This window comes from Coloeus monedula (assembly GCF_965178545.1).
Source record: "Coloeus monedula genome assembly, chromosome: 1".
Taxonomy (NCBI): domain Eukaryota; kingdom Metazoa; phylum Chordata; class Aves; order Passeriformes; family Corvidae; genus Coloeus; species Coloeus monedula.
Genome location: NC_138781.1, coordinates 49,120,063 through 49,147,899, shown reverse-complemented (window position 1 = coordinate 49,147,899; position 27,837 = coordinate 49,120,063). Strand labels below are relative to the sequence as shown.

The window sequence follows — 27,837 nt, the reverse complement described above, 5'->3', positions numbered from 1 at the left end:
AAATCTGTATTTGCTGGGATCACATTTTCTGCCTCTTGACAGAGACCTCCATTTCACTTTACATCATTTCTGTCTTGATAAAGCTTGTTAAGGAAACTTGTTTCTAGACTTTCAAAGTAAAATTTTATAACAGAGTTTAACTAGTTTCTTTTCTCCCTTTCACCTCAACAGACACATTAAACTGCTTTTTTAATGTCATGCCATAAATTTCTGTAATCTCTTTCCTATTATTCCTTTTGTTTTTCCCCAGGATCATGGTTCTGAGAAGAAGGTAAGCTGAAGTGTTTGCTGAAATTCCAAACCAGTCTTTTACCCTGTCTTTACTGTACCACAGCCTTTTTCTTCTTTTTCGTTCTGTAGCCCAAATCTGTTCATTGACATTTCCTTAAATACTTTTTCAAAGAACTCACTCAGCTTTTCTTGATAATTAATATCATTTGACCTAAGGAACTGTGCTTGAAACATCCAGGGTTTTTTTCCATACCATTTGTTTTACTATTTTCTTTCTCTTGTTCCCCTCCCCACCATTCTTTGCAGACTCTTTTCTTAGTCCAAATTTCCTTTTTGAGGTAACTATTTTCATGCAGTTTTCCAAGAGCACCCATTCACAGAGCCTTTTTATTTATCTTCATTTCATAGCATTAGTATTAGTATTACAGCTTTGAAGAAATTATATATCCCTTACACATCCAAGCACATTCAAGACAGCTCTGCTGCTTTCCAGACCACTGCTGAGACATTCATACCTTCCTACTGATACTAGTTCAGGTCCTTCTGTGCCATGCTCCAAAGAGTGATGGAGTCTAAAATGTACCTCTAGGTATCTGAGAGTGCTGAAGGCTTGAAAGTTTTTACAAGGGAATGGAGAACATCAATTTTGGATTTTTGAAATCCAAAACCTGGCTTAAAGGTTCATTTTTCCCATGCATTTTATTTAATTTAAATGCAAGTAAATCATAACAACTTGATAGAAAACTGTAATTCTTTGTATGACAAGCATTTTGCCTATTGCCTAGGAGCCATTGCTGTATTCTCCTGATGGGTAGAAGTTTGCATATTTGATAAATTTATACTCATGTTTGTCAGGCAGAGGACTAGGCTTTCAGATGTGAGCATGAGTTGAATATTCTTAACACAGTACTCAGTCCTGCACAACTTCCAGTTGCATAGGCAAGCAGTCATTCAGTCATTCAGTGTTAAATGAGCACTTCCAAGGCAAGTGCTGAAGCTTAAGCAAACTTTGCACGTTCGTTAGCAAGGAGGACCAGCTGTGAAAATGAAAAATCTATGTGTGAGCAACTGACTTGACTTTGTTTTCCTTTGACATACACCTCAGTTGGAGGAAACTCCCTTTAATTCAGTAGACCAATTGATAGAGTAAATGCTCCTTGTCAGGGAATTTAACTCAGGAATCCTGTAAAACATATTTACAATGGATGTCTGAAAAAGAGATTTCTTGAGTCTCTGACATCAGCAGTTATATATGACAAATGGCTTGCACATCTTCTTATTTATTAAAATGAAATGAGTTTCATGTCTGTAGTCTCACATAAACATGCTAGAGGCTCATGGAATATTTCTCCCTGACAGGTCAGCATTTCTTAGCTGACCTGTTTCTAAGTGATGAGAGTAGTTTGCTAAGTACTGTCAAATGGAAGCATTACTGTTTAGGGGCTGCAGTGGTGTTAAAAATATCATAGCATGAATAATTGTGAGAGAGAGGTATTTCCCAGCACAGGAGGCTGCAAGTTCAATATGGAACTGCAGTCCTTTAGGCAAGTAACAGCAACAACTTTAATGCTTTTCTTTTCTGTAGACATAATATGCTCCATCTCTGAGTGCCATTTAAAAGCTTTATTAAAATGCCACACATGCACTGCTTTATTAATAAAGATCATTTTAGCAGTCTAGTATTCTGAATAGAAAAGGAAAATGAAGCTGACCTATAGTAACCGATGATCAGGCTTAACGAAGAAAGGAGCAAGATATTATAAACTTGTATTCACAAAGGTATTAAAATCTGCATTTAGAATATTTTTTTTCACTTATTCATCAGAGTAAGACAAAGAAATGTATGCTTTGGAAGCACAGCTACAGGTGAGAGGGCAAAGTCAACCTGACAGATTATTATAGCAAATACTGTTAAATACAATCTTACAGACAGATGCCATTACCTCAGTATTTGACTTCTTTTTTTTTTTTTTTCCAAAATTGCTCATTCTTAGTGAAGGGAGGCATCAGCTTTTGTCAGCCAAGGATCAGATTTCTGGCATGATGCAAAAAAGTCACCTTCTAAAATGTCACTTATATAGGTGCACTATTTATCATTGATTTAACAGTGTTTTCCCTGCCAGTTTAAATGCTGTGGTTCCCAAAATCAAACTATCTTGAGACTGAAATGAGAGTCTAAAAGCCCTGACCCAGCCTTTGTGCATACAAAGGGTGAGAAATGGCCTTGGACTGGGTATCTCCATGATCACAAGTAATAAACCTTCCAGGCAAAATTCAGCATGGTAAACTTCTGTGCAATTAAATTGAGAATCCAGTTGTTCAGATGTTTCAGCCTCATATGCGTTTTTTAAATGCACCTACTGTTATCAGCTAGTATCAGTCAACTCAAGGACCCAGCATATACCATTTTTTGTTGTACCTCTTAGTGTACTTATTTATATTATTTGTAAGTGTTATTAGATAATTTCTCACTTATGTTCACACATCCTCTTTTAATTTAAATTATCTAATTAAGGAATAATTTACAAATAAACATAAGGTAACTTATTTTCCAGACATTTCTGGTAAGGAGCATTCCAGTGAAATGCGTGCTTTAAATAAAAGCACTTAGTGTTTATTTTTCAATGTCAAAACATCTGGTCTTGAGGAATTGTTCAGTTTCTTGATTGTATAAATTTTTGCTGGGGAGGTTTCCCTGACTGCAGGTGAAATTTCCAGAGAAAAGAGGAGAAAAAAAATTGCATCCTAGGTTATATTGTACAGCCTCACCTGTAATTAGAGACCAGCTATAGGCAGGTAAGTTAGTAGTTCAGTTCCCCTATGTTATAAATGGAACACAGACCAAAACTGTTTTATCAAAGGTGATTTAGAGGAAAAGCCTGCTTTGTGTGATCTAAATTAGCCTCTCTGAGCAGAAATCTTTTTCCATTGACCATAGCAGGCAGCTACAGCTGAGTTAAAAGCTCAGATTTAAGTGAGGTGAAAACCACTGAGATTCTGTCAGAGCGAGGTCTTGAACCTTGCCTACAAAGACTGGTCAGCTGTCTGTTCCCCTGCATGGCTAGTCTGTCTGACTTTCCCCTCTCTGGCCCACAGCTCTCTCAAAGACATTCTGAAAAGCTGCAGGTGTTTTTTATGCATACATGGAACAAAATCATTCAAACTTTGAATATTTTTGCTAAGCAGAACTGCTGTTTTCCAGCCAGTCCTGTAATGGAAAGCTACGCACCTATGACAAAAAGAGAGAAAAGTGTGAGCCTATCCAGGCTTCAGAATGTGAAGTGCTGCTGTTAAACTGTAGCCACAAGATGAATCATGTACCAGTTTCGTGAAGTATGGGCACGCAGCAGTCTTTGGCAGGTTCACAGCAGTCAGATCTACCTCCTGTAGTTAGTTGTAATGATAAATGGATTTCATCCTCCTGACCGTTACACATCCAGGCAAACAGTTACCTTTTTTGCTACCTCACCAACTCACTCTCTGCCTTTCTTTCTTCCCTCTGTGTTCCTATTCTCAAATGCTGTAAACCATGACGAGGCTCTCTGATACAATGAGTCTTTACAGGAAAAACTTCCATATTTCCAAGCTTAGCCAAGTTTAGAGATTTCTGTTAAGAAAATGGATGGTGGTTCTTCTGTTAGGGAAAAGGCCTTTTTATAAACATTGTGTGGATGCAGACACTCATGCCATAAGTACAGTTGGGAAAAAAGCAAACCCACAGTTTGTACTTTCCCTTTCACCTATACTTCAGCTGTACTTGCATTATTCAGTTGCATTTAATTTCCTCATATTTTCTGGTTTTACGTAGTCTGTTCCTCGTGTGTGGATGCCTATTTATCTCTTGATGTAACCTCATCGTGCCTTTGTATGTAGATACAGGAAACTATACACAAATTTAAAATGTGGACAATGAGGTAATACAAAACATTCCTTAAGGAGAAGAAATAAAGCCTTCTTCCTAGTTTCTCCATCTTGTCCCCTCCTTTCTGGGTAGGTAGCTGGGGACCAATGCTACTCAGAAGATCCCTTTTCAAGTGCAGTGCTGGTGAAGGGCTTTTGAGCTCCTGCCTACCCCAGAAGCTTAGGCTCCCACAGACTTCCCCAGGCTGCAATTCTTCCCTTCAACAACACTGGCTTTTTTAACAGTTCCTGCCTGGCATCCAAGAAAAATGCTCTGGACATCTTCCTTAGATATTATCAAAGCTAACATGAATGCCACCAGCTGTAATAGACCTACCTGAGTCCTGCTAGAATGTAAACAAATTGAAAGCGTTTCATATAGGTCCAAAAAAATGACAGTCAAACCTTAAATGAAAAATCTTAATAGAGTGATTTTCCTTTGAGGATAATGCAACTATGACTAGATGCTGGCCAGAAGTAGCCACTCAGTCTGCTCAAAGAAGCATCAGTTCTTTTTTAAACAAGATGAGAAAGCTAGCCTATTTTTTTTCTGGCATTGTAGGGAACACACTGTAATAAATACAATATTCCTGTAGTAGCAATAGAGGTAATGTCATTTCATCTTTACTACCAGCTACTGAATTCCAGGAAAAAAAAAAAATCTCCTTTCCATGAGTTAATATCCCTCCAGTACAGTCACACTCATAGCCTCTGCTGCATATATTTAAAAAAAAAAAACCAAACAAAAAACTAATGGGAGAAAATTGATATAAATCTCAGAATTTAGCAATACACTTGATCTTTAGTTCAGCAGTAGGCAGTAACTGTATTTCTGCTGTAATATTTCACATGCCTTGTAAGTCAGTGTTACTCAGCTAACATCAAGAATTTTACCTACTCTGACTGTAGAATAAATGAGACAAAGCTAAACTCTTCCTGGAAGTCCCCCCTCTTTTGCAGGATTCATATTCACATTCTTTAAAACTCTCTTTTAACTTGACTTTCCTTTCTTCTTCCTTCTATGTCCCTGCTTTCCTCCCTGCCTGAATCCCTCCTGCAGCCCCATGCAATATGCTGTTCCTGTTAAAGTCACTGATATTATTTTTGTCAGACAAGGCTTCACAGTTTTACTGGTCCAAGATCCCTGACTTTCCTATCAAAGCAGTAGCTCCTATGACATTAAATAACTGATAACTTATGTCAATAACAACAGCTCTTTTCTCTTGCAACACCAAAATTATGAAGCTCCATTTATTAGGTGAGCACAACATCATGACAGTATTACAAGCTTTTTTTCAAAAACGTTATTACTATTATTAGGTGTTTGTGTGCAGGATTTCATTAGCAACAGTTCGACTTTAGAAAATTTGGATGAACTTAAAAAAGATTCTTAACATTCAGAAAAAAAATTTAGTTCTTCAGAAAGAAGAACTTATAGTCTTAAATTCTCTTTTTTCATATGGCATTCTGTATGCAACTATCTTTTTACACAAAACCAGCTATCTCAGTATGAAACCACATTTTTACAGTTCAGTCAATCTTGAAATTTTGATAGAGGTAATTTGAGAAGGAAAGTTGTGCAGCTGGTGAGGATAAAAATAAAATGTTTTTGTTTTGCAGGGTTGATCTTGAAACAGTAGCTGGCTAAAGATATGTTCAGCAGCTTGGAGGTTTAGGAAAAAATATAAAAGAAATGGATTAGCCTGAGGCAAAAGGAGTCAAAAATAGATCATAAATCTCATACTTAACAACTCCTGCTAACATCTCCAAACATACGTATTTACATTGTCAACTTCTTGAAGCAGTGTTTAGGCCTTCAAATGTCTCCATAAAGTGCCAAGTAACTGTGTGTCATCTGTATGACAGTATCATCATCAAGTTAAACAGATTTTCCATGTGGAGAATTGGCCTATTCTTTATGTAGGACATTGAATGCAGTTTTTGCCGGGCATGACTAAAAAGTAATAACAAAAAGACAAAAGAGAGAGTGAGACGGAAACTTTCTGTAGCAGTAACAGATTCCTTGGAAACTGGTACTACAAGCACAATTTTCCCAAAAGTTTTTGGAAATGCTTTTTGAAAATTAGAGAGCTGCTAGAGTATATTTGTTTAAAGGGATAAATGCATGCTGTAAATTGCACTTTGAGAAGAGCTATAATGGAAAATGTACCAGATCTGGGCCAGATCTGAAAATAAACGATCTTTGTCATGATGGACATTAAGATAACTGGCTGCAGAACAAATGACAAGGAAAATGTTATCAAGGTAGAAAAAACTTTTAATTGACACAGCATTTTTTATGTATGAGGTAGCTGCCATAGAACTTTAGAATTGAAAATACAAGATGAAGGAAACCCTGTGGGTACCCAGGAAAAGCATGGAGAAGCCCAGAGGGATTAACTAGCTTTGCTCCTCCTATGCTATCAGCTCTGCCCCCAGATCCAGGACTTCATGCCAGCATGGTGTCAGGGCAGCAATGTGCACCAGGACCATGTGGATCCTGTTAGACTTGTGGTGTCTAAACCAGCATTGCCAGGGCGGCCAAGTGTCCTGGCCTTCTGAGTGGCTGGCAAGAAGCAGCGTTCACATGATGAGACATGCAAGCGTTCAGGAGGGATAAAAGGAAGATGGAAGGCAGCAAATTTGCTAGCAGGTTGCAAAAGTATACACAAGAAGAGGAAGGGAACCATGAAAAAGAAAAATTGGAAGGGAACCAACAAACACTGCTAATATTCTGTGTATAAGTTCCTATGCCATATCTCACTGAGAAGGACTTGAAATGGAAACATGGAAACAAGTTATAGGATTTGGATCTGAATCTCTGTTTGTGAACAGGGAGCAAAGAAGGTAGTGAGAAACCTGTGGGATCAAGTGAGACAAAATATCTAGCTTGTAGGCTTGTAGCCAATAGGCCATACAGCACCCAAGTTCTGGCATTGTGTTCTTTCTTTGAAAACCAGAGTAATATAATCTCAAAGTTAAAGCACAGAAGCTAAGCAAGAATTAGACAGAATTTATTCACACAAAGTATGAATTGATACAAGTGTCTAGGAAAGACAGAAGAAGCAGAAGTGTAATGTCTCCTGGATCTATCTATATTTGGTTGTGGAGCAGCAGAAGACAAAGGTGGTTTAAGAAAAAGAGGAGGGAATTTAAAAGTCAGATAGAATCAGCCAGGTAATAGAATGTCAAATGGGGCCAGGTGTTTTTTCATGCTGTATGAAACATAAAAAGAAACATAAAAAGAAACATAAAAAGTTTTATTTCAAAATATACAAATAACAAAACGACCCCTCCAACCCTGAGCCATTACTCAGGATACATGCTCAATGAAGTCAGTGGGAGTTAGCAGTAAGCAAAGACCTTAGGATTTGGACCAGTGACAATAACTTTTTTGTAGAGCTGAGTACTTACATGTTTTTGTTGCAAAGCAATTTTAACAGTGTAAGTTCTGAGCCCCAGAAGTAAGAGTGGAAACACTGACAGAATATTAACTATAACAACTCCCCGTAGATCTCACACTTCCTTTTTGTTTTAAGATGACACAAATGTGGTAATTCAGTATGTGGGTTGTGGTGTTCACGTTAATTTGCCCTCAGTTAGTATCAGCCTCTCTGCCAGATGTATTTCCATATTTGCTTCAAGAGATATACTACCATTTAAAGTATTATGAAACAGCTCTGTTAACAAAAATAAAAGGAAAAAAAAAAAAAAGAAAATGGATATAATATATTAGGGGAAACTACTGCTGTAGGTAGCCCAGCATTTTTTTAGCAGAACACTGTCGTGGTTTGGGGTTTTTTTAGAGGTCCAAGGGTGTTACACTGAGGCACAAGATCAATAGGGGAGACGCACATTTCATGGAGGTACAGACATGAGATACAGTCAAGGATGATTAATTTTACATTCACAATCACATTTGCTCCAGATTATTCATGAGAAGGAAAAGAAGCAAAACTCACATCCTGTTATTGTCAATCTTGAAGACTCTCAGCAGGTAGTTACCAGAGTAGCTTCTTTCACCTCATCAGGGCTGCCTGGATTTACATCACTCTGAAACCCAGCCTTTTAATCTCCAAATTTCATTGTGCCACTTCCTCCTCACCAAAGATTAGTAAATGACTGAATCAGGAGTTACCAAAGGGGAATCAGTGTTCCATTTAGAAGCTGAAATGGAAAAGAGCTATCCAAAAAGAGATGCAAAATATGAGATTCCCAGAAGGGACCTCAGAGATAACAGTCCAAATGCCTTCTACACCAAGGGGCAAGAGATAACAACATCCTGATCGAGGCAAAGTATGGAGATGACTGGCTGCTTAGCAACCAGGTGCCTGAGGTAAACCCCAAAGTATAAAACAAGATGTTGTAAACACCTACCTGTCTTGAAATTGAAAGTACAGGCTGATTTTTAAAGAAATGGAAGGACTATTCCTAACCATGCATTTTAGTTTCAGGAGGAAAATTTGGAGACAGTTCAATTGTCAGACCACAAAAGGGAGACAGGACTTACACAGAGGTCTGCACCAGACACCTTTCGTAACCTGAATTATAAAGGATGTCCTGCAGCTGTTGCCACCCATGTGGGGACAGTTATTTAGCAGCAGGGAGAATAGAATCCTGGATATAGGTACAGGATTTGTAGTCTTTGCCTCTGCTCCTGAGAGAAGCAGCCTGTCTTTTGTTAGGTGAGGCAGCAGAGGAGATCAAAGAGACAAAATATTTTGCAACACTGATATTGATAATGACTGGAGTGTTCCTTAGTTTGATTTGCAAAGTGTTCTGATTTATGCACATGTTGACAAAGGAGGGAGAATTGATGATCATTGAGCTCAACACAATGAACCCAGCAGATCTTACTTTGGGACTGTTAATCTGATTTTCGTCAATTGGATTACAAATTTAGGAAAGCCACAGTACAGATTCTCTGAAAGATATTGTGACTTGTTATCTTGAAATACTGCAAATTTGAGAAAGATTCTCTCCTAGAAGCAGGCTGGAGGCACACCATGGTTGAGTGATATTATAAGCATTTTCCACACAAAAAATAAACTTGAATCAAACCTGTTAGGAAGTTTGAAGAAATACTGAGATCTCATGAAGATAATGTAGCATTCACTCTTTTCTTTCTAGATTACTCTTTCTAACACAGCTTGATTAAAAGAAATCAAAGGAATACATCAAAATAGAGCTGTTCAAAAACACAGAAGCAAAAATAGTGTTTGATACAAAATTTGAGAGTTTGGGTGTGGATTTTACTCAGTTTTTGATAAAAAAAGCCTTACATTTTTCTTCATTTTCATTCATGCAAGTATTTATTTTGCATATGTTTCCTTCTTTTTATAAGATATTTTAAACTGTTTAAATGACTGTTAGTCTTTTGAAGTTACTATGAAAATGTAATTTAGCAGGGAAGGAAACATGAGCACAGGGTAAGTTACAATTTCCTAAAATCTAATAGAGTGTCTTCTCTTTTTATGCCTTAGGACTAAGTAGACAGTTTTGACCATAATAGAGAGAAAAAAGGATTTCCCTGAGATGTGATGGCAATTGATACACTTAATAAATTTTGTTTCCTCAAATCTATCACTCCCTGTACTGCATTACTTTATTCTGTCATATCTGATACTGAATTTCGAAGATATATAAAGAGACTTTTCATATTTTCAGGCCTTAGAACTTTGTGTACTTTATTTCATGTTTGTCTCACATATTTGCCAATCCTGGTTCCTTTCAGTGTTAGAAGATGACTCACCTTAGGATAAGTTCAAACCAACTGCAGGATAAATTGTTGAGAACCATGTGCATTTTTAGCTTGGCTTAAACCAAACCAGAGTCATAGAGAGTGAACAGCTCTGCTAAGCAGTTTGGCTGCAGGCTGACCTCTTGACAATTCAGAGGTCGCTGACTAGAGATGCAAACACACAGGTGGCAAGGATGTAGTGCATCAGGAGAGGGCTGAGGACATGGGATTCACAGAGACATTTGTGGGAGCAGTGACACCTGGGCATCCCTTCAGATTTCACGCTTTCAGACCCTGAGGCTCTTTCAAGGATTTTTGCTGCTACACTCTGTCATGTCAATCAGAGCATTTCATTGTAGTTTAGGACTCTGTGTGTGAAGCAAAATCACAGAAAGAGCCTTGCCTGGAAAGGATTATATTCTAAATAGGCCTGAGAATCCGTGAGTGGATTTAAAAAGTAATATAAGACAGGGAGGAGAATCTGAGGACGATGATCAGAGCTGCAAGAGCCAAACAGAGTAGTTGTAGGTACCCAATGAATCACTAATAATATTATTGGTAGGTATTATGGAAAATGTCTCCTCTTTGACTATTTCAGTACAATATTCAACCAGAAAGTTTGAATTATTTGCTTTTTACAACAATAAAAAACATATTTGTTCTAACGCCAGCTATGCAGTCTTCTTTGGGAAAATACACAAATATAATACGTAGCAGATTCTGCAATAATGAACACTCCCTCTTTGTCTGTAGTGGATTAAAAGGATACAGCTTCCAAGAGAGCTGACTAGAGCAAACACAACTGCATGATAGGGCCAGATTCTCAGACTGTATAAATCATCTGCAATTGAAGTCAGTTTAGCTAATTGTACTAGCAGAGTATTCTGACTATTTATTATTTAGAAAGGAGATGGTAGAAATCAGCTTTGCTTACAAATTTTATCATGGGTGCTTTGCCAATAAAAAATACAACTCCTTAAGTATTAGAAAGATCCTTTTATCTTGTTAATGTTATAAGACATGGTACTCCTCTCATCAACAGGCAAACACATATATTGTTTATGAAATTGCATACTGCCTTTAGGCATGTTATAATCTTATTTTTGCTCATTAAAATGCCAAGGCAGACCATTTTCAACTCAAAATAAGTAAAAAACCCACTCTTGTCCTCAAAATTCACTTGCTTTTGTATCTCTCAGTTTTAAGAAGAAAATCATTAGCCTTCACGCTCACAAAAAGTAAGTAAGCACTCCTATTTGAGCTGGTTCCCTGTTGGCTCTGGACCAGCACAGCTAGCTGGAGCCCAGAAATGCCGCCAGGGTATCTTACACCCTGGTAACATCCAGTCCTTCAACAATGCTAGTAAACAACTGAAGTATGTTCTGAGAGTTGCTAATACAAATTGAATGTTCTTTGACCCAGAAAATGGACTGTACTCAGTAGAGGAGATGCCATTCATCAAGGCTTTGTTCTCTCCCTTATTTGAAATGCTTTTGGTCTGAGTCCCTTTTGGTAATATCCCCTGTACCTGACATTTTCTCTAGCAAATCTGCACATCATCTGAGCCAGGTGTGTTGAAGTCCTTCTTTTACAGAAATGTTAGAGTCAAATAATTTGGAAATTTGCTATAAGAATCTGCAAGGAAAAAGAAGTGGTTCCTTACAGAAGGTGGATGTTTATCTCACAGCAGAGTGAAATCTGTTGACAGAGCAGTTTTACTCTGCATACTAAACAAAATAGCTACATTTTATAAGGCTTGCGGGATTCAAACTGGCTTGATGGCTCATTCCAACTCTGTTAATACCCTGTATTACTTGTAGTAGATCTAATAATATCATTAACAACAGTGTAAAAAAAGGGATAGAGAACAGCAAGCAATATTTTTTTTGTTTATTGCTAGCACAGTAACAATATAGCAAACAACTGATGCCTGAAAATGAGGGCTTGGTTATATGGTCGGTCAGTGAATTAGGGTTGAGAAGTGTGTCTCACTTGTTCATTTCTCCTGGAAAATAGTTAAGAGTGGGAAGGTACAGAACCAATCTCCTCATCGGCCCCACACTGCACAGGAGCCTCTGCTGCTGTCAGGGATGGTTAATAGTGTCTGAGAAAGCACCAAGACCAAGCATGTTGGGAAATTACATTTGTGCATTCTGGGGGCTCAGCAGCCCCTGCTTCATTCTTCCCATCCGCTTCTACTGAGCCCTGCTGACTGCCAATGTAGACAAGCTGGAGAATCAAGGGGAAAATTGTTCCTGGATACCAGGGAGCACTTAGGAGCCTGAATACAGTACTCTGCAACTAGGACACATGTCTTTGTAATTGCAAAGCTAGGGATTATAAAACAGCTCAAATCACTTACATCTTTCTGATTTTCATGGGAAGTTCTTAAACAGAAATTGTAGAAAAGCATTGGGTGCTTATCAAATAAAGTCCTGGTGAGGGCAGGTGCAATTGCCACTCACAGAAAAAGCAGAATGAATTTGAATAACTGTTCTTTTGCTGCCTCCTGTTTTCTGCTTATAGCAGCTAAAGAGTTGTAGTATAGGGGAATTAGGAATGGAGGAGTGCTGATAACAGAGCTTCCAGATCCCTTGAAGCTTGAACATTCAGTGACTTGGAGGAAAATTGAGATTGTTCTGCAAGATACAGGAAAAAAGGTTAATCAAGCCCTGAGATTGAGCTATTGCACTTATCTCTACCTTGCCTGTGGGGTTAGTATGTGCAGTCACTGAGAGTCTGTGTGACTGATAAAAAGCCTTTAACTAGAAAAAAAGATTTTCCCCTTACTCTAATTTCAAACCACAGGAACATCCTGGCTTTAATATCAAGGATTCATGTTTCTGAAGTGTCAACATTGTGAAGACTCCTGATGCTACCACAAGTGTAGAAAACCTCCTGTGCTTCTGTGAATGTTATTTTTATTTAAGTGAAAGCTAAATTGCAGCCTTGCTTACAGTGGAGAAAATGTGAAAGTCTTAAGAGATTTATTTCAAATATGTTTCTTAAAGCCTTTTTGTGCTTGGCTTAGGGGTTGTTTCAGTCTCAATACATGATTTTTCACTGAAGAGTTGAAGTATTGAGTGTAGGACAACCTTAGCTGCAGGGTTTTTTCCAAAGTTTTGTAGTGTTTCTTCATAAGGTTTAACTTTGAAATCATTCACTCTGCAGAAATAAAGTATAAGTAATAAAATTTGCATACATTCCTCTCTATTGAAAGATTTGATTTCCACCTCAGGTGAACGCTCTGTTAGGAGTTGTGGCATCACAAGTGCATTAACTCAGTTTACAGCAGACCAAAATCAGACATTTATATTACATGCCTATTACATACATTTGAAATCTTACAATAAAAGAATGGGGATAATCCACACCAAATTTCAAAATGAGGAGATGGTACTATTTAAGTAAGGGAAGTGATGCTTACTCAGCTGTAGCCTAATAATTACTTAAGCTTTTATGGTTTTATTGTTTATACAATATGTATAACAACCAGCCCTTGCGCTTGCTTGGGCCAACTTTTCCTAAGTAAACAATCACATACCATTACCCTATTTCAAATTCTTTCATGAGCCTAATATGAGAAAGGAAAGTTGGATCCAATTTTAAAACCTGATGCCAATCTTCTATGGCCCTGTATACTCTCTCTTACGCATGAAGGGCACAAAACATGCTGATCTGAGAGGTATTTTTAACAGTAAGAGTGTGTAATTAGCAGTGCAAAATGTTAAATATTGCCAATATTCCTCATTTTCTCAGAGTCACTTCTGTACACAAATAACCTATTTGGGATGTAATAGTCCCAGACTTCCACTGGTGTTTTAGGTATGCAATGCAAGCCAAACATGTAGGTGTCTTCCAGTCTGAATGCAAATGGACATGAAATATGTGTTTGGCTAAAGACAAGGATGCCCATCTTGTCTGGGAATTATTGAACTGCATGAACACAGGATGGTTCTCAAAGAATTTCAGAGAGGGCTATCAGCTTGTGCAGAGATGCCTGCCAAATCTGTGAAGGTAACTTTCTCAACTCATTCTTGGATATGTGTCCTATGTACATTCTGTGAGGGAATGTACAGAATATGCACAGTTTCATGCTCACCATAGAGTTTATGCCTAGAGTTCATGTTTGGGCATGTATGGCCTGAATTCTGGACTGTTCTTCCTTGGAAAACTTGACTTTTCTGCTTGGGGGAGGAAAGGCTGCTAGTAGATTCCTCAACTGGTAAATAGCTGTGCACAGGAGAATGGGATAAGGACAGTAAATGCAAAGCTTCTTAGAATGTACTATATACATGGTCCAAACTAGCAGGACTGTTGTTTCATGATAAAACAAATATTGCACACCTTAGGTTTCCTTCTCTGGCAGGAGCAGCATTTTGAAATTTAAATAGCTTCATGTGGGACTGTAGAAATGGATGGCAAATCAATAATGGATGCCATTTCAGTCACCTCGTGGTGTTGTAATTCTCTGTGTTTTGCTACACTAATTAGGTCTGACTTCAGTGAGAAACATTTCAGAAGCAAGGGGGTGAATTATTGCTGTGTCCTGGCTGTCACTGGGGAGATGAAGTAATCTCAGAACTGAATAACCTCAGTGATTTCAAGAGCCTGTAACTTAACATTTAAGAGGAAGAGGGAAGGTCTCACATTCTGATGGTGCATTTTACAGTGAGTTTTGGGCTCAATCAGTCCATGTCTCAGACTCCAGATCAAAGAGCATCAGAAACAATAAACTGCACTTACCTCATAGCCAGCGTTTAATTACTTAATTGCTCTTATTTTCGCATTGCCCTAGAGACTGAGAGTTTCCTGCAAATAGGTATTTCCTTCATTTGGATCCAGGGCTCCTCCCCTGAATCCAGAGTGAGTTGTGGGTGAGGTAGGTGCATGTGGGATGGGCTCCAGGCTCTGATGCCTCCCTACTCCCAAAGTCACTGTGGAGGAACAACTCAGGAAGTAGAATGCAGTTTACTTCCATGTAGCAAACCCAAACATTGTTAACTGGAGGCAGTGGCAGCTCCTTGCTCATTTATTTGACTCTGGGATTTTATTGTGAAACATTGGGTAGAGAGCTGTTGTCTCCCTCTCCAGGAACAAGCTACTTGTTTCTGAAGGTGGAAGAGCAGCTTCCCCCCAGAGTGTCTTGACTCTCCTCTCCAACAGCATGCTGTCAGCCACATCATAAAGAAAACAGATGGATCAGGAACAGAATCTAGGGAGAGCAAGTGCTCTGAGGCCACTAAGTCAGTGTGACGTACCAGTTCTATGCTTTTTTGGGAAAGCATGTGAACTCCTTCCCTTTATATTAGTGTGAATTATGATTCCAAATAATCATTGCTTCTAACATAAACAGTTTCTAATATAAACCATTCCTGCTGGTTACCACAGACAGCCTGAGAGGCATGGAAAATTTCAGTTGTCACATCACAGTCACCCAGAGAATAGCAGTGGTGATTGAAATTATTTTGCAGTGGTTTGAATAATGCTGAGTGAAAGGTGATACAGAATTATTGCACTTCAGAGAGGGCAATAGCAGAAGAAGCAGACTCAGAGCCGGCTTTCCTTTTACCTGGCCTCTCCCTGTGGGATGTTGGAGCTGACAAACCCACTGATTTGTGTGGCTAATTTCCTAATCCTTTCTTTGCCTCATCCAGTGCCCTTTGCAGCCTTATACCAAACTGGGGAGGAGGATGGATGAGAGGATGGCTAATATGGCACAAGAGAGTTTACAGATAAAGAGTTCGAGCTAACAACTCTAAGTTAGTAATGCTTTATTGTGGTGTTTGATCATCTGACAATCAACACACAATACAATAAACAAGAACATATGTGAATGTGTGTTAACTAGTATTAATTAATGCATTAGCTATCAATTGGCCAGCTAATTACACTCTTACTGCTGTTGAGACTTCTTTCCTTTAAAAAAAATAAATGAAAGTAGAATTTCTTAGTCAAAGCTAATCAAATGCATATAATCTTTGTTTCTGCCAAATTAAAAAAAATTAAGTATATCAAATGTATTTACTGAATTCAGTTGGCGTGTACCACCGTATAACAGCTGTTCCTGTAATGGTTTTACAGACTGCTTAAGTACTGTTAGAGGGTGAATAATACTCTAAGTTCCCATATGCTTGAATACAAAGGATATTTTCTCCAATGCATACAACTTTCAGCAATGCTTCTTTGCTTCATACCTGCAAATAGAGACCAAAAGAAGCATTCATTAGTGCTATCAAGTTTATTGTCCATCAGAAAATACATGTAGGGTAGGTTGTTTTCTGATTGGGATGTCTTTTTTTGCTTGGAAATTGCTGGTTAAATTCTAAACTTTATTAAATTAGAATTTAAATTCTAAATTTTATTGTTCAGGTGGTTCAAGACCTGATGGTAGCTCCCAGGTTCACTTGGCAACAACACACCCCAAAACCAGCAACCTTGCATTGCTTTTAAAGTAGAAAAAAATTGTGACTATAACTGTTTTATTTGCTGCAGCTGCAGAAACTGAAACGATCCCTCTCCTTCAAGACTAAAGGCTTGCGGAGTAAAAGTGCAGACAATTTCTTCCAGAGGACTAATAGTGATGTGAAATTGCAAGTAGACTTGATGCCTGAGGTGAGCACAAGCACTGGGCAGCTCCCCAACTCAGAGACCCATGTGTCTTCACCAACCAGAGTCCAGCAGCTGCCAGAAAACAAGACTCACATCTTCCAGGAGCACATCTTCAAAAAACCAACCTTCTGTGATATCTGCAATCATATGATTGTTGGTAAGAAACCTTTTTTTTTAAATCTCATTGTGTGTCCATGCTAGAACTTGCAGGGTGACCTTTCTCTAACTTCTGTGAGCCCAGATGTCTACTTGAGAATATTTGTGCAGAGAGGTTCTGGACTTACATCATATCTGCCACAGGCTAGCACAAGTTCTATATTGGTTGACAGATGTCTTGCCTTGTAGACACATATTGTTATCACAAATTACAGGTGAGGGATTCAGCTGGAATCAAACTCCTCTGTCATTCAGGTTATACTGAGCACCAAGCACAAGTTCTGTTTTATGCTACACTAGAAGCAGCAGAAATACATATTGCAAATATGTCCACTATCCTCACTCTTTTCCACACCAGTAATTCAAACTCTCTTGCTCCTCGTGTCTGCCCTCATAGACCACATGGCCCCCAATTCCCTTTCACTGTGGTGACCATGCCTACCTTCCTAAGCTGTCCCACATATGACCTAAGGAACAAGAAGTAGCATCTTCGGGGTGGTAGGCTCTTATCTGAGAGTGTGTGTGTGTGCGCACGCGTTGGCTGTCTAGGGGGACTATTTTGGGACACTGGGTCAAAACCCAAATGTTAACAGCTGAATTTACACTGCAGACTTTCTTGGGATTCTTCTACCCGATGCCTGCTCTGCACAAAACCTCACATTAACTTTATACCCTTGAAAGACAGGCCTCTCTGCTCACTGAAACTGTCCATGAGTATGTAAGTTCCTGCCAGGGACTGAGTGACAGACACAGAGGAGCTAATTTTGTTACTGTCTCTAGTGTGCAGAAAAAAACTTCATGCTGAGCCCCTCTTGTAAGGTAATTTTCAGTGCAGTGTGAAGATCTAAAAAGCCAGCCTTCATGCAGATAACCTATGGGGCTGTGCAAGGAGATGTCAAGAGAGAAGTGCAAGCGCCTGGAGGTGTAGAACGTGCATGGCCACCACAGTGGGAAGCTGCAGGAGTTGCTATTCAGAAATCTGATCCTAGAAACTCACATCCTCATGGATAGTGCTGTGCACGTGATTTGGTCTTCTTGCTTACTTACCATCTATTTGTCCCAGCACAGTAGAGCAGGAATAAATTCAATGGCAGTTTACCAATGTGAAAGTGAGTGACACGATTTCCAAGCTTTTAGGCAGGACAAGGAGTTAAACACTGATTTAGCTTCATGTAGAAGTAGTACAGGTCTTTGGGTATAAAATATTGCCAGTAATTTCTACGGCTTACTGTAAGAAACTTATGTCCCTTAGCATGGAAGTCATTGCCTTTTAGGTAACAATATGGTAAGTTCTTGAAAGATGCTGAACAGACTGCTCAAGATTTTTCAGATGAGGGTGCTCAGTGTTCCCCACATGGGTGAGGAATTTGTGTTCTTTGGAAAAGGCAGCTGTCTACAGAACATTACATCTCATGCAAGACAATCTTGCTTCCATAAATTAACTTATATTCTCACTGCACCACAGCTGTACTGAATCCAAGGAAACTGAGGAATTTTAATCCCAAATTTTTCATGTAATTTTCCAGTCTTTTAAGGTTTTTTTCTACTTGAAGTGGTAAAATAAATGAAAGACAGAAGCAGTAAAGTATCAGTATCAGGGAAGTTCACAGTCCAGAGATTGACAGGAAGTCTGGAAGAGCAGTTAGTTTATATATGGAAAAAGACCCAGAATTTGTCTCCTTCAGTAATGTGGATGGATGTTCTATCAAAGCTTATTTTCACAAATATATCCTGCAAATATAAGTTCTTTGAATTTCTGGCAGCTTCTTGTGAAGTTGTATAGAGATTAATATCATCACAAATCTGCATGACTCAGCAGTACTGTTTCAAAATACTGCTGCTCATGATGGATTATTGCTGGCAGAAAACTTTGCAGAGAGTAAATCCAGTTCATAAACACCCATGCCCTTCTCCTTTGCTGGGCAATCTGTGTCCGCCTGGAATAGGAAAGTCCTGAAGCACAGCCCTAAGCTTCAAAACATCAGCTTTAACCCCCCATGCTTTCTGAAATTTTTTCTGTTCTCTCTGCTGAGGGCTTCGCTTTTCTCTTCTGTATCTCAGCCACTTCGATAGCTAAAGAGGCCTTTTATAATTGCTGCAGAAACTAATGTGACCTATTTTGTCGGGTAGCAGTCTGAGTCAGGTGAATTGCTCTGACCTCCTCCAGCTCATCTTTGCTTGGAGGTAAGGCAGAGAAGATGTTGAGAGTTTCACCTTGTAATGCCTTAGAGTATAGATGCCCTGATTTTCATAGACAAATGTCTTCTCTATTCCTGCAATCTTCTCTCTTTGATCCTTACTGCAGTCATGTGTAGTTTTGCTGTATTGTATTTTAAGCAGCATGGTAGATTTAGATATTACTGTTTGCTGTTCAATTAATCCATATAAGTTGTGCAACTGTGGTTATAGGAATAGTGAAACGAAACAGGCAGCTTTCAGGAAACCCTGTCAAGCCTGCTCCCAAACACAGACTGAAAAAGCCTCACTTCTGTTCAGGGACTCTGAATTTATGCTTGAAACATGGAGCCTATTTGTTCTCTCCATTTTTATTTTTCACAGGCAGTGACATTTAAGAACAATGAGTCTATGACTTTAAATTCCTCATTGATGAGAATAAAGGCAAAGACAGATACATGTTTTGAAGACTGGAGGAAAGAGTCCAGGAAAATTGTGTCTTGACTTTAGATGGTTTCAATTTTGCCACCAAGAATGTTTCCAGGTTCACCTTAAATGGCTCTCTGATCTATGAACTAAGCAGCTCTGTTTGGTACGCGGCAGTGTAATGAACAGTGCACAGCATGAATGTGCACCAACTGCTTCAGTCTCACTCGTGTGACAGAATCTCTCTGAAGCTTCAGAGTGAACAGGACACTTGGAGCACAGGCAGCAGGCTCCCTATGCTGCTCTTTTCCCAGCCAAATGAAAGAATTTGAAACATTATCTTACTACAAAAAAATACGTGCACCATCTTTGATTCCTGGACACTGTGAGCCAAATATTGCCTTTGGGATGCAGTATAATCAGTATATATATATATATATATATATATCAGTAAATTTACTCTTTCAAATGTTTTTCATGCATCCCAGAGTGCAATGCAACATATTCACAAGAAAATCTGTTTATTGATTTGATTTCAAAAAAGAAAAAAGAGTATTAATAGTGTGCTTCATACCTCACTTCAGAGGCAGGAGTCAGAGTGTTCCTACTAACTGTACTAGACTGGAACTCAAGTTCCACCTCAGTAAACAGAAGAAAAATTTGACACAGAAGCAGTAACTTTCTGACAAATGAAATAATGGAGGAAATTTCCCATTTGAGGGAGCTTTGAAGAGTGCATGCAGAATCCATTCTACAGCATCTAATACTCCAGTAAAATCATCAGTTCTAATAATGAATTCAACAGTAATAATTCACATAATTTCAGACCAAATCAATAGTGTGTTGGAGCAGACTCTGTACTCCTCTCTCCCACTCACTGTTTTGCTGCCGTGAGTGCCCAGCATCAGTTAGTTTAGGACTGAGGTTTCAGCTCCATGGAGGACTACATATTTCCTAAACATATCCACCCTTGAACATCCTCTCACAGTATGTCTCTTAGGAAACCATTAATTTACTGGGTTTAGTAGTAGTATTTATTACTATTTTAATACCTAACCCCAGCAAGGGAAAATTTTGATAATCGAAGTGTCTTGTGGAATGCATTACTAGATCATCATTTAGGAGGCACTGGATTTATGGGGTTTTTATTTCACATCACAGTGAAAAGAAAACCAAGTCAGAATACCTCTGAGTTTGCTTCATGTTATCTACCACTTTCTGTGTTTAGCAAGAATGTGGTAAGCTTTGGCAATGGCAAGTTAGGGGAGGAAAATTGCCTGGCACCAGCAAAAATAGATACTGTTAAATTAATGTTGCATCAAATTACAGTCTTAAACTATGCTGATCAGAAGCAAGTTCTTGCTCTTCTTCAGTCTCTGGTGTGTCATCAATCATCTCTGTGACACTTCACTGTTGAAGAAAACATGATGTCAGTACTCTATAGTTGAAAAACATTGTGTATTTTTTAAGAAAAACCTCCATCTGTAGACTTCTCAACGTTTTACTCATTTCCAGATCATTTCCTGTGCTGATTCACATGGAAAAAATGTTATTTTCCACATATTCCAAGAATATTACATGTAATTAATATATTCCCATCTTGGTCAAATATAAGTAATGAAGCAAAAAAGTAAGGCGCCTTGCTTTTAAGAATATATTGCTTTAAAGTCAATCTTTTAAAGCTGTGTTTTAAAGAAATAGATGCTCATTTATAACATCACATGTTTCTTTGTGTTTCTAAAGTGTACTTAGCTGTTTCACTCCATTCTTAACCTTAACTATGGTACAGAATTTTAACCAGACACCTGGTGTTCTGGCATACCTGTCAGAGCATGTTTGCCTGGAACAAACTTGCAGAAAGACCAGAAAAAACTGTGGTCTGCAATGTCCAGTAATAGTCAAAACCAGGTCCTTCTGGGTCATGCCACCCCTGGCTTAGGTACCTGAGATATATGCATGTATAGATGTTCTCAGGGCAACCAGGTTTCTGGTTTGGATGCAGATTCTCTGGACCTTTGCAGCTCTGGAGGTAAATAACTCAGTACCTGCCTTCTCAGGGAACTAACCAAATTCCACTTAGAGAAACCTGTGGAAAACAAATAAGCTAGTAAAAAAGATAAAACCAAAATATAGCTGTAGCATAATTTCCTTTCAGTCTATTAATCAATAGTGCTTAAGCAGTGAAATTTTGTTATCCCTTCAGTATTGACTCACTCCTATCACCGTCTGTTCCGGTTTAGCCAGTCATTCTGGAGTTTCAGACAGCCAAAAAAGTACCATGAATAATTCTTTCTCACTTCATCTTTTAAAAGCAGCCTGTATTTCTTTATTTCTCTGTGCAGTTGTGGCTGCTAGAACTTTCAACCACTTTTATCCCCAAAGCTGTATTGAAACATCCTCCAGAAAGTTAGGCTCAAAGCTGATAAATTGGCAAGGTTTTCAAATGCAGGAATAAAGGAAAGAAAGAGGTCTGGATTGAAGCCATGGTTCCCCTTTTGTATTAGATCCTGCATTTGAATTTCTTCTTTTAGACTATCAGTAACTGCGACTAATAAGTACTGGAAAAACTCCATGGCTAGAGGAAGTGTTTATATAACTGTAATTTATGTGGATGTTTATTAAATATAGAAAAATTTCACAGGAACTATGACACAGTGCTTTCTGCCTCCAGTCTGATCAGCTCACTCCTAAAAAATATGCTTGAATTTTTTTAAGCTTGCTGCCTCACTTCATTAAGTAGGCATTCTGGTTTGGTCCAAACCTGCCTATATGCAGCATTATCCAGGTAGACAAAGGTGCAGTAAACAGTCACAGATGGATCACCACTTCTTGGCAGCTAGACAAAGTAGAAGTACTCTTGGAAGCGTGACTCTAACTGACTGCTTTCCCAAGGCTGTGGTGGTTTGGAAGATTCTTTGGACAGAGATCTTGGAAAAACCAAAACCAAAAAAGTGCATTTTTATTTATCTTGCAGGATGAAGGAAAAAATAATGTTATTTATTCAGTCCTGCCCTCCACTCTTCCCAGTCTCTCTAGCGTCTCCCAACACAGATGATCTTGAGGGAAGAGCTTCATCAGTATGGGAGTTGCAGGGAAGGGTAAAGAACTTCCAGTGAGGAGGACATACTCCTGGAGCAGGACTTGTGTAGTCACAGCCGAGCCTTCCCACATCTACTTTCCAGATGACAAACTACTGCTACTACTATATCAATTTCTGTGTGAATGGTGTTTGTTGTTAAGACTTTTCCCATGGAAAGAGGCTTTCAAAAGCAGACTCCTTTTGTTTTGATTGTGAGGAAAATCCATGAAATTATGCCTGACCAATCTGACTGCCTTCTGTGATGGCATGACTGGCTGGGTAGATGAGGGGAGAGTGGTGGATGTTGACTACCTTGACTTCAGCAAGACTTCTGACATTGTCCCCCTAACATCTTCATAGGCAAACTGAGGAAGTGTTAGATGAGTGGACATTTATGTGGATTGAGAACTGGTTGAATGGCAGAGACAGAGAGTCTAGATGGACACTCACTGCTAGTGGTGTTCCCCAGGGGTTGGTACCAGGTCCAGTCTTGTGCAACTTATTCATCAATGACCTGGATGAAGAGGCTGATGCATCCTCAGCAAGTTCACTGGCATTACAAAACCACGAGGAGTGGCCAATACCCCAGAGTCCTGTGCTGCCACCTAGTGAGACCTGGACAACCTGGAGAGTTGTACGGAGGGGAAGCTCCAGAAATTGAGCAAAGGCAAATGCAGCATCCTGCACCTGCGGAGGAATAATCCCAGACACCAGCACAGGCTGGGAGCTGACCTGCTGGAAAGCAGTTGTGCCAAGAAGGATCTGTGGGTCCCAGTGGAAAACAAGCTGTCCACGAGCCAGCAGTGCCCTTGTGGCCCGGAAGGCCAATGGTGTCCTGGGGTGCATTGGGAAGAACATTGCCAACAGTGCAAGAGAGGTGATCCTGCCCCTCCACTCAGCGCTGGTGAGGCCACATATGTTGTGTCCAGTTCTTGGCTCCTTGGGCAAGAGATACATGGAGCTCCTAGAGCAGGTCTGCTGGAGGGCTACAAAGATGACTGGGGACCTGGAGCACCTCCCTTAGAGGACAGGCTAAGGGAGATGTGTCTGTTCAGCCAGGAGTAAAGGCAGCTAAGAGGGGATCTCATCAATGTGTATACGTACCTGAAAGGGGGTGTTCAAGAGGATGAAGCCAGGCTCAGTGGTGCCCAGGGAGAGGACAAGGGGCAACAGGCACTCATCTGGCCATTATCCTGTGCAACCTGCTCTAGTAGAACCTGATTCAGCAGGGAATTGCACTAGATGATCTCCAGATGTCACTTCCAATCCCAGTCAGCCTGATTCATTGAAAAAGCGCCATTGTATAACCTTTTCAATAACTGGTACCAGGTGCCATCTCATATATTACTAAATGATCCACAATCCCTGTCTCTACCTCCTCATTCCCTCCACTAAATTTACTCCTGTATTTAGGAGACTTCATTTCAGTATATGACAATGAATAGCTCTGGGCACGTAAATCTTCTTCTTACTCTTTTCAGAGTCAATGTGAGTGAGAATTGCTTAAGTAATCTCTGACCTGCTGTATTAAGGTTTAGGGCAAACAAAAACACGGTCATCTGGACTCTCCAAAATTTCCAAACAGTGGATAGTTTGTCTGTTAAAATAAATAAAATGGTAATAAACAGATATAAAGATGTAGAAACACATATGGTATGCGCAGTACAGGTGTACTCCATCTACTTCTACTCCTATTTTTGATAAACGTGACAAAAAATATCCACTTCGCACAGCCCCACATTTGTAGAGAAGCTACAGGGGGCTACACATTATCCCTGCATTAAATTATTATTTTGCTTTGTTAACAAAGAGTTAAACACACTTAAAAGCAAATATTGAAAAGCAAATATTTAGTTGCTTTATCCTCTGGGAGGGCTTCCTCCTCTGAGATGAGGCAAAAATGTTATCAGTAAATTGGATAATCAAGAACTGCTTAGCTGAGAAAAGAGGGTGGAAATATATTTTAAATTCTAATTTGTCCTTGAACAGCATCAAACATGTTTCACATTTGTTACTAGATAATTTTCAAGCTCACTTTAATTTGGGGGAAATTGCTATTAATATGAAACTGCAGTTAATCCTCAGTCAAAAGAGACTTTAAAAAATGTTGACCAACATTTGCTGTTTAATTAGGTGGAAAACAATAAACATTTCTAGAACATCTACAATTAGTATTTTAATGTGATGTTAGCCATGGTGGTTTTTAACCAAAAAGTACATTAAAAAACCACCAAACACCCTACTCAGTAGTGAGTAGGCTCCTGGTACCATTGCTCCTGGTATCAACTCTAGTGAATAACATAATGGAAAGCTCAAGGTTTTTTAAAGGCCAAGTAATGAAGCAGAATGCAAGTGGGGTTTTTATGTCCTGCTATGTACTTTTCCAGAGCTCACATGGGACATCAGGTGTTTACAGATAAGGAAATTAAGTGCATCTTCTTTAGAGCTGACCTTCTTGTAAGAACATTATTTTTCTCTTTAGAGTCCTTGTCTATCAGAGTGTCACTGTTATGTGGATAATTATAATGCTGAATAGCCGACAAAAGCATTATCTAGAAGCAAAATTATTAGAAGCTTTACCTTACTATGAGTTGCAGAAGTCTTAAAATGAGGCGCTCAACAGAAATGCTTTTGCAAGAAATAGAGCACTGCCATCATGTAGAGTAAAATGCCTACCCACATTTGCTTGTTGCTGTCCTTAATATAGAAGGATGTCTCAGAGAGCAGTGATCCTTGTGGCTCACATGGAGCATCGCATGTTTTGCTGCTTTGGTAATAGGAATGCAAGTAACTGCAACTTCACCAATGCTCTTCTCTGAACTGCCAAAATTTTAGTTTTCCAGGTATACACAACCCAGAGCTGTTTTCCTCTTTGACATAGGTTTATCTTGTACACTGAAGGATGTTGCAAACACATGGCCTGACTTCTAATTCTGAAGACATGGTCTGTTAAAAATGACATGCAGTTGAAAATTATGATTTCATTGTAGTTTCCTTTATAATATGCAGGGAGTGATCTGTGTTTATCTGCACGTCTGTTTACAGCAGCAAGGTGAGATGTTGTCTGTCTTGCAGTGTTTATTACACTGTAATAAATTCCAACGTGGGGAGTGTCTGGGTACCAGGTTTTATTGAAGAAACAATGACATTACAGACTTTACCCTATTTATTTTTTCTCACACTAACTCGCTCCCTCCCCACCACCCTTTCATTCCCTAAGTTTCCCCTTCCCTGCAGGGGGCGTCACTACTAGTGGCATTGGACAGAAAGTCACGTTTGTTCCTGCTGTGATGCTGCTTGCAGTTGCCCATCTCAGACACAGTCCCTCAGCATCCCCTGGCATTGATGTCCATCACTGATGTACAGCATTGATGTCCATCATCTTCAGGATCTTCCTGCATTTCCCAGATGCCTCCCAAGGCCAGGATCTTCACCTTCTTCTTCGGCCTCCTTCTGCTTTCTGAGACCACTTCTTCCTTTCAGGAATTCATCTCTTGGGACCAAATCTTCTTTCTGGAAACCACGTTCCCAGTTCCTCCAGTCTAAATAATATATGTGCATAAGAACAGCACATGATCAGCCTTTTAACTAGTGCTCTGGTCTCCTGTCTCTTTATTAACTGGAGGATTTGGGATACACCGCTTTTTTTAGTCTACGTATCATCAACATTTCCAGCAGCCAAGAGTGGTTGCAGCTTGCAAGTAGCAGCCTTCTGCCTGAGAGTTCAGGGGTTCAGTTTCAGGGGTTCTGTTTCATACATTCACCCACACACTTACACAGCAGTTACCTGCTGCCTGCTCCTGTTCACAATTTCAGCAGTTCTTTACCTATGACAGCTCCTAAATCTTAGTATCTGTATTGACATTTAGCTGTGTGCCAGTAACTTCTGGCACACTGATCTGCTTTTTGCTGGACTTTTGGTATACGTTATAGCTTTGTATGCTGCACAACTGTGCAACAGACTGATACAGCTACTCCTATGGGTTTCCTTACCCCTGATAGTGGTAGCACAATTGTGGTTGATGTTAATTAAGGTTTTTGGACAACAAACCATGTATCCATGCTGGTGCAAACCACATTTGTAGATGAGAAAATGTATGGCTTGTGTTGGTTTGGCTTGCTGCTATGGGAATCCAGGGTGAATTCAGGTAATGCAAATACTGTCTAGCCTTGGACAGCTTATAGGTAATGCACTGAATTATTTCTGTTGATAGACAAAATCCTAAAAAGAAGATTTTTGGTGGTTTTGATTTAATGATGTAAATACTTAGACATAGAGTGAAGCTCCAGCTTAATGTCCCTGTTTTTTTCACACCCCAGATTGACCCTTGGGTAGGTAATGTTCTTTTTGCTTTGCTGAGCTACATAAACTTCTGTACAATCATTTGACAGAAGTTTTTCTTACTCATTTAATTAGTAATTGATGCCACATGGAAGTGTACCTGTAGGTGTGCTTTAGGCCAGTACTGCTATGTGTCAAGTAATGAATTCTTTCAGACCATAACAGTGAAGGCTGAGACTGCCTCTTTGAGCAGATGACAGTAGTTAATGAAGTGTTTTTACTGCCCAACCTGTGTGATTTCACTGAGATCAGTAACTATTTCTGGAAAAAAATTATTCATTTCCTCCACACACACACATCCCCCCCCACCACCCACACCCACCCTCCCCCCACCCCACCCCACCCCAACCGGCACTTGGTGTGAAAGGTTTCACTTGAATGTTTTTCCATTGGTTGGAAATTGGGAAGAATTCACAGAAAACATGATTAGATATTGGAAGGGGCTGCCCAGGGAAGTGGTGGAGCCACTGTCCCTGGAAGTGTTTAAGGAAAGCCTGGATGTAGCACTCAGTGTCATGGTCTGGTTGACGGGGTGGTGTTAGGTCATAGGTTGGACTTGATGATCTCAGAGGTCTTTCCCAAACTAATTGATTCTGTTATTCTGTGATTCCATATTTCCCACATGGAAAAGAAACTGAAACACATTTTGCTATAAAATGTGGTTGTAAAATTATGAAAGGTAGAAGCACACTGTGGCTAACTGTAGAAACAACTTCCCTGAAAACTGATCCCACCAAACTGGTGTAACTACCCAGTTACTTATGGTGAACTCCCTCTAGTCCAAGCAAATCATGCTGTCGATTACACCTGTAGCTTCTGATGAGGTCCTCCTTAGCTATGTGTGATCCAAGGGAAGAAATGGGTTTGGAACAGAAATCTGTCCATGTGGCCAAATCCTGACCAAGCACTAGATTTTAGCCACATGTAGTTATCTTCTGTTGTTCCACTTCCCATGTCCATCACTAGTTACTGTAAAATGGAAAAAAAGAGGGAGGAAGAGCAGTCCTGGTAAGTCACCCTTCAGTATTTTGCCCCATTACTGCAGGCACTGCCAGTCAGTTTGTGCTAACACAGACCTGCAACAACACTGGGAGGCTGCGCTGGTGAGGGAGTGGTTTTACTGCAGGAGGAAAGAGCCAAAACCTTCAGTAAGTCTGAAACAGAAGGCCAGTGAAC

General features: G+C 39.5%; 1 protein-coding gene across 1 annotated transcript in view; it reads left to right on the top strand.

The window, feature by feature from the left end:
- Nucleotides 1-27,837, top strand: part of STAC (SH3 and cysteine rich domain) — a gene marked incomplete at its 3' end in the record, with an annotated part of 68,122 nt that overhangs the window by 6,936 nt on the left and 33,349 nt on the right. The window contains exon 2 of the mRNA XM_082277069.1: nt 16,367-16,640. Coding sequence (XP_082133195.1) covers nt 16,367-16,640 — 274 coding nt within the window. The remainder of the gene's footprint in view (nt 1-16,366; nt 16,641-27,837) is intronic.